A 6,805-nucleotide genomic window follows, 5' to 3' on the forward strand; every position below is an offset into this window, starting at 1 on the left:
CAGATCTTCAATTAGATATGTTTTATTGCTAGAAAATAACGAATATAGAAAATGAAGAAGTATAATCTTTCTTCGAGAATAAATCTTTGGAATCCAAATTAGGCTGAATGAGTCCTAATAAATGTAAAAAGAAGAACTATTTTAGAGATCAACGACCCTTGTTTGTTATCCTTTTTTTGTATTAATATTTCCGATATTTGTTCTCTCCTTTTAACCAGGCATTCATTGTACATAGAAAATGAACAAATAATTGTTTGTTCATTCTTGGAAAGAGAAACTGCAATGCAATTTACTTTGAAATTCTAAATAACAGAGTAGATATCGTATTTATAGAAGGATTTTTTCGTTTTATTGAGCAATAATTTAGATCCTATTTGAAATGCCTGTCAGAAGAGCAGCTCATGCTGGTAGTTGGTACACTGATTCAGGTAAAATTCGATTTTGTTCAGTTTTTCATTTGATAATACATTTGAGTGAAATCAGCTGTAGTTGACCTGAAGGATGAATGATTCACCATTTTCTTTGTTTATTATCATTTTAAAGGTCCGGAATTATCACGACAGTTGGATTTTTGGCTGAATCAAGCTGATCTAAGTCATGGGCCTGCCAGAGCTATAATAGCACCGTAAGTAGAAATCATTGAAAAAGATTTGCTGTGAAAAGTGAAATATTTAATGGATTTTCTGTCATAAATTTTCAGTCATGCTGGTTACCAATATTGTGGTGCGTGTGGAGGTCATGCTTATAGACAGATAAGTCCAGTAGTTGTGAGACGGATCTTTATTTTAGGACCATCTCATCATGTTAGACTTTCTGGTTGTGCCTTGTCTAGTGCCCGAAAATATGAGACTCCAATCTATGATCTCACTATCGATAGTAAAGGTTTGTCAGTCTCCTAACATTTTTGATAAATATTTTGATCTTCTATAATTTCCATTTCAGTAAATTCTGAATTGGAAATGACTGGACAGTTTGAGTGGATGGACTTAGATACAGACGAAAATGAACATAGCATAGAAATGCATCTACCTTATATTGCCAAAGTGATGGAAGAGTAAGTTTTAAACTTTTTGGTAAATAAATGACCAACCCTAATTTGATTCTAGCTATCAGAGTCAATTCACCATCATACCCATCCTGGTTGGTTCCTTAACTCCTGATAAAGAAGCCTGTTATGGTAGAATTTTGTCAACCTACTTGGCAGATCCCCAAAATTTATTCATCATATCATCGGACTTTTGCCATTGGGGTCAACGGTTTAGGTACACATATTATGACAGATCATTTGGAAACATTCATCAATCTATAGAAAAACTGGATAAAATGGTATGTTGTGTTTGAATTTTTCAATCAACTAGCTAGGATATAAGTTTTAAGTTCTCCTATATTTTCACACATGGCGTATTCAACTGGCATCACCAGTGCAAATTAATTCGAATTTTTGTCAAATCACAGCAGTGCTAAAACGCTCCAGCACTGAACGAGAGCTTTTCAGTCGAATGCTCTATAAATAATTCAGGTAACCTGCTTCATATAACGGAACGCTTGACACTTGTCATTGGTCTAAAAATTTTTTCTTTGACAAAATTTTGGAGGTTATAAATCGTTAATCTCTTTTAATTTGTAAACAACTAAAAGTCCTTTATGGCTATGAAGGGTATTTGTTTCATAATTAAAATAATACAGTATTTGAGTGTTAGATGTCATAAAAATTGTTCATAAACAATAATCTGAAAATTAAAATGACAACTGCCAAGACGAGTGGGCGTGGTTACCGAATCTAACCAGAATAAAAGTGCGGTTGCTCTGGTAACAGATAACTTACCGAAGTTTGAGGAAATACTTACCGCCTTTTGAGGAAATTGATATATATGTACCATCAACTTACTAACCATAGTAAAAATGGTGATATATGGACCATACCCATTATATATTGTTTTCCTTTAGATAGGAAAACGTGATCATTATTTGAATCTAAATAAAGATATATCTATCTATCTATCTATTTGACCAATAATATTTGGGTACAGATATGAAGACTTCTTTTTTGTCTGAAAAATATTTTTTATGATGGTAATGAAATCTTTGGGTATGGTCCGTATATCACCTTGGTTACTATGGTAAGTAAGTTGGTGGTCCGTATATGTCAAATTCCTCAAAAACCGGTGACAATTTTCTCAAACTTCAGTGAGTTATCTGTCACTTTTATTCCGGTTAGGTTCGGTAACCACGCCCACTCGTCTTGGCAGTTATCATTTTAATTTTCAGATTATTGTTTATGAACATTTTCCGTGACATCTAACACTCAAAAACTTTATTATTTCAATTATGAAACGAAAACCCTTCAGAGCCATTAAGAACTATTAGTTATTTACAAATTGAAAGAAATCAACCATTTATAACCTCCAAAATTCTGTCAATGAAAAATTTAGTTGACAAGTAAAGCGGTCCGTAAATACGGAGCAGGTTACCTGAAACATTGAAAACCACTAGTAACCGCTCTGAAATTCTCGGTGATATACGGACCACACCATTTATGTGTGAACATGGATCAGTTCATCTTAGATATTTTACTTTCAAAATATGAACAATTCATTGTCAGAGGGAATTCTTTATGAAGAGCAGAGTATCTATAGGTGTCCTTTTAGAAGTTTCTGAAGAACTGGGCCTATTTGAAATGTGCAAATTGGAATTATGATATTATTCAATATTCTGCACTAGCTTCAATATTTTTGCGTCCTAAGCACAGTTTGTTTTCTTGTTTGATACGATTCAGTATTCAATTCTGATTTGCTGTTTCAACTGTCGCATTACTTCGAATTGTTTTCAAAATATCAATAAAAAAAGTGAAATATAGTAGCTAGTATTTTGTTCATTGAACTCATTCTCAATTTCCCAAGCATAGTTCTCTTCATATTTTGGATGCAGAAGAATGAGAAAATATCGTGCAACTTTTGAAATCAGGAAATAATCTCACAGGGTGTTTCAAATATTGCGATGAATTATGCACAAAATTCGGCCATAACTTTTGTTTTTCAAATCAGAACTAAAATTAGAGTATCAAATAATAATGAAAAGGAAATAATGAGGGGAACAATGATCAGTACTGTTCTAATGAGGGCCTAAAGCCCAAAACACAACTTTTCCTTTGATCAAAAAATAATCCCAATTTTCACATTTCAAATAGGCTCAGTCTAATTGACACTTGAACTAGGAACACCTTTTAATATACATATGTATATCTTTATAATCACTGATTTAGTATTGGGCTTCATTTAGAGAAAGTGTATATAGATAAATAACTCTTATTTATTCTCCCAATTTTTCAGGGGATGGACATAATTGAGAACCTTAACCCAACAGAATTTACTAATTATTTGAAGAAGTATGGCAATACAATCTGTGGTCGTCATCCAATTGGGGTACTCTTACAAGCTGTACAAGAAATACTTAGGAATGACTCAAGCCAAAATGCTAGTTTCAAATTTTTGAAATACGCTCAATCAAGTCAATGCAGAAACATGAATGACTCATCTGTCAGTTATGCCTCTGGGGCATTATTATTTGAATAACTATTGTGGCCTTAAAACTGCCTGCAGGCTCTCCCTTCTCAAATAATATAATACAGGGTGTCTTAAGATTCAGTACAGTCTCAGGTCAGCTTTGGAAATTCATTTCACGGTTTATTTTGCTCTGTTGATTTTCATTGTGATTAAGTTAAATTTTTTCAAAATCGTTTATATTTTGTTGGCATTATTTGGTGTGAAAAATAGTTTACAAAGCCTTTTGAGATTGTAATGTTAATTTTATATTTTCTGAGTAGTTTACTCATTTAGTTTTGATACTTGATCGAATAATAAAAATATATAAGTGGATTTGGCAATGCTTTGTGGGGCCTCTGTACTGGTTACTTAAACATACAGGCTGTTGGATGAGAGGCCGTGCCACAAGTAACTGTTTTATAAAAATATTGACTAAAAATGTTATTTTTCAAAATTTTATAATCTGACAGCCTGTATGACTGCCCGGGTGCTCGCAAGATTGAGCCCTGATACTTACACCTAGAAATGGTCGATTAAATGTACTCATTCCATAAGTAAGTTTTTTACTCATGTGTGTTTTTAAGAATTTATAAAAGCTTATAGAAATTAGAAGGTGTATTCAATTGATGAGTTTTCTTTTTCCTATACTGCTATGCCAGTTGAAAAAAAACACAAGTAAATGTTTCTCTCTGAAGGTATAGCGTATCCAAAGTCACTTGAACTATAGTCCATAAAAATGTTTGGCCAAATTTCTCTTTGAAGTGGATATCGCGATCTGCTAAATACCGTGATTCATTTGAAAGTATTGCCAGGCAATAAATTCACTGGCCCCAAAGGAATTTCTGGAATCTTGGATAACCCTTGTATAATCGAAATATTCTGGCTTCCTCCAAGTGACTTTGGATATACTATACAGTTGTGCAACTAGTTTTTATTCCTTCTTTATATAACCCTTCCAGTCATTCTTTTTTGTTTTTCATTCAAAAATTTCACGTATGGCATATTTTGGTGTACAGAATACTTCCTTGTTTTTGAAAATTGTTTTTTCTTGTTTTGGTCTGTATTTTTCCATGTAAATTGAAGCATCATGATCAAACCATTACAAAGAAGCGCTGCCACGATGAAATGAAAATCAACTGCAGTGTTCAAAGCAAACTTTATTGTATTATTTTTCATAGAAAGCTACAAAATCAACATTTTTCACATAAAATCCTAGAAAAACCACTACAACTAGGAATTTGTAGTGCTCTAGAAGCAGATCGATTTGAAGGAAACCTACTTTATCGGCAGATAAGAATTACATTTGGCGCGAAATTCAAACTATCATCTTTTGCAAACCTCGGACGGAAATACTTTTGCAATAAAAGGTATGTGAACGATTATTTCAGATTTATACAAATTCTTATTTCTCTTAGAATCTCAAAAAACAACGTTTTCAATAAAATTGCAGGCATAGATGCAAAACAACACATTTGGACTTGAAGTATAACAGGAAGATTATTATGAATGGTTTCCTTCAAGTCTCTATTGAAATAACAAAAATGTTGTTTTTTTATGAAAATCAGAAAAATAATGAACGTTTATACAAAACTGAAAGTATCTTGGTCACATACCCCAAATTGAAAAAGTAGTCCTTCGGCTGCCACATTTTTGTTTGGCATTATGAACCTGAAAAATACTCAACTTATATCAAGGATAAATAAAAAGTTCTCACATACATAAATTATTTATATTGATGTTTTAACCATATAGTGAACATATATATATATATATATATATATATATATATATATATATATATATATATATACGTGAAAAATAACAAACAAATATAAAAAACAAAAATATGTATAGATATAAAGAAATATCCTTCAGATATCCATGAATATATTTCTCACTATTTACTAGTATCAATCAGATTTGATGGAATCTCAAAGTTGTTATAAAAACTTGAATTTGGTACTCTCGTAAATAGTTGATGATATAAATTGTCGTTTTGATATTATTGTAAATAGAAATGAGTTAAAAAAATCTCTACTTTCAGATCAATACTTGGAGTTTCTATACCAACATACTATTTCGAATAGCACTATGCGCATAAAAATAATATAATAAAATAAATAAATGTAAAAAGAAATATAAGAATATAAGAGACCGGGTCAGGGACACAGGGACGAATGTTCAAACGTTGATTCTCACCGCTCAAAAGAGGGACGAATTTACCATAGTTGTGCCAATCTGCACTGGAAGAGGCGCTAATATTACTGGTCCGTGATGCTCTGGCTCCTTCAAGTTGTGACATTGCTATTTCGTTGTTATTGATTTCAGAATGAAATGGTTCACTGAAAAATCCAACAAAAACTCACCCTGTATAGATTTCTGAGGAAAGGCAGAGAAATTAATTTTTTGCAGTCAATCCGTATTCCTACTCTACCTCTGGTAAGAGTATGCACAGTTAATCCTCCAGGGCCGGCGTTAGAGGTGAAACAGTGAAGCAACTGATTCAGGATCCTCTCTTCGAGGGGCGGCAATTTAGCCCAGTTTTAAGGCTACCTTTTCGAATTTTTAAAAAATATAGTATTGATTCTTACAATCAACATAAGGTTGGCCCACTCCGGTGCGTTTATCAACATTCCATGCAATAAAAATCTCCAAACCGTCTTTACTAAGCCGCCTGTGCAATAAATAACACATGGCAACCCAACCATTATAAACAGCATTGTATTTTACCCTCATTAAAAAAGGGATGAAAATGATGAAATGTATTTCACAAAGATGAAAAACAACAATATCTTCTCCTTCGAATTATGTGGAAGTTGTTTACACATTCAACATATGGAAAATTCCTGCGATTTTGGCATTCGAAACTAGTTACTGTTAAATGCCAAATGTTTTCACATGTTTTTAATTCCATTTAGTTTTCGAAGCTTTGCATGCTCCACCCCTCTTTGTATCTTGTATTGTGATAGGTAATCGTATGCTGTGTCTTGTGAATGAGAAAATCAGATATTACTTATGCATTTGTCATCGGCGTCGAAGAAATCCAGGAATAAATCAAGATACCTAAAGTGTAAGAAGCTGTTACATTCAATTAAAAAACCTTAAAAAACCCGGTACAATATTATCATAGTATAAGGAATGGATAGTCAGCCAACCGCCGTTTGACGGCAAGGAACTGGTCACCAGGGGTCGCTATTGTAGTTGGATCCGGTTGTGTTACGGGTTGCATATATCGAACACTATTGACTACCCAAAGTGCAGAA

General features: G+C 32.9%; 1 protein-coding gene across 1 annotated transcript; it reads left to right on the top strand.

Annotated features, from left to right (window-relative positions):
* Positions 1–246: 246 nt before the first annotated feature.
* On the top strand, positions 247–4,165 carry LOC123674790 (protein MEMO1). The gene is made up of 6 exons (XM_045609874.1): positions 247–428; positions 544–625; positions 701–882; positions 943–1,054; positions 1,107–1,326; positions 3,330–4,165. The coding sequence occupies exons 1-6, from the start codon at positions 380–382 to the stop codon at positions 3,570–3,572; spliced, it is 888 nt and encodes a 295-aa protein (XP_045465830.1). The 5' UTR covers positions 247–379; the 3' UTR covers positions 3,573–4,165.
* The last annotated feature ends 2,640 nt before the right edge of the window (positions 4,166–6,805 follow it).

Source organism: Harmonia axyridis, chromosome 3 (assembly GCF_914767665.1).
Source record: "Harmonia axyridis chromosome 3, icHarAxyr1.1, whole genome shotgun sequence".
Classification (NCBI taxonomy): domain Eukaryota; kingdom Metazoa; phylum Arthropoda; class Insecta; order Coleoptera; family Coccinellidae; genus Harmonia; species Harmonia axyridis.

Bases quoted from the DNA above. Each gene is read 5' to 3' on its own strand.
- LOC123674790 (XM_045609874.1), top strand. From the start codon at position 380: ATGCCTGTCAGAAGAGCAGCTCATGCTGGTAGTTGGTACACTGATTCA. The intron at 429-543 runs GTAAAATTCGAT...ATCATTTTAAAG, and splicing joins TAGTTGGTACACTGATTCAG to GTCCGGAATTATCACGACAG. The intron at 1,327-3,329 runs GTATGTTGTGTT...CCAATTTTTCAG, and splicing joins TAGAAAAACTGGATAAAATG to GGGATGGACATAATTGAGAA.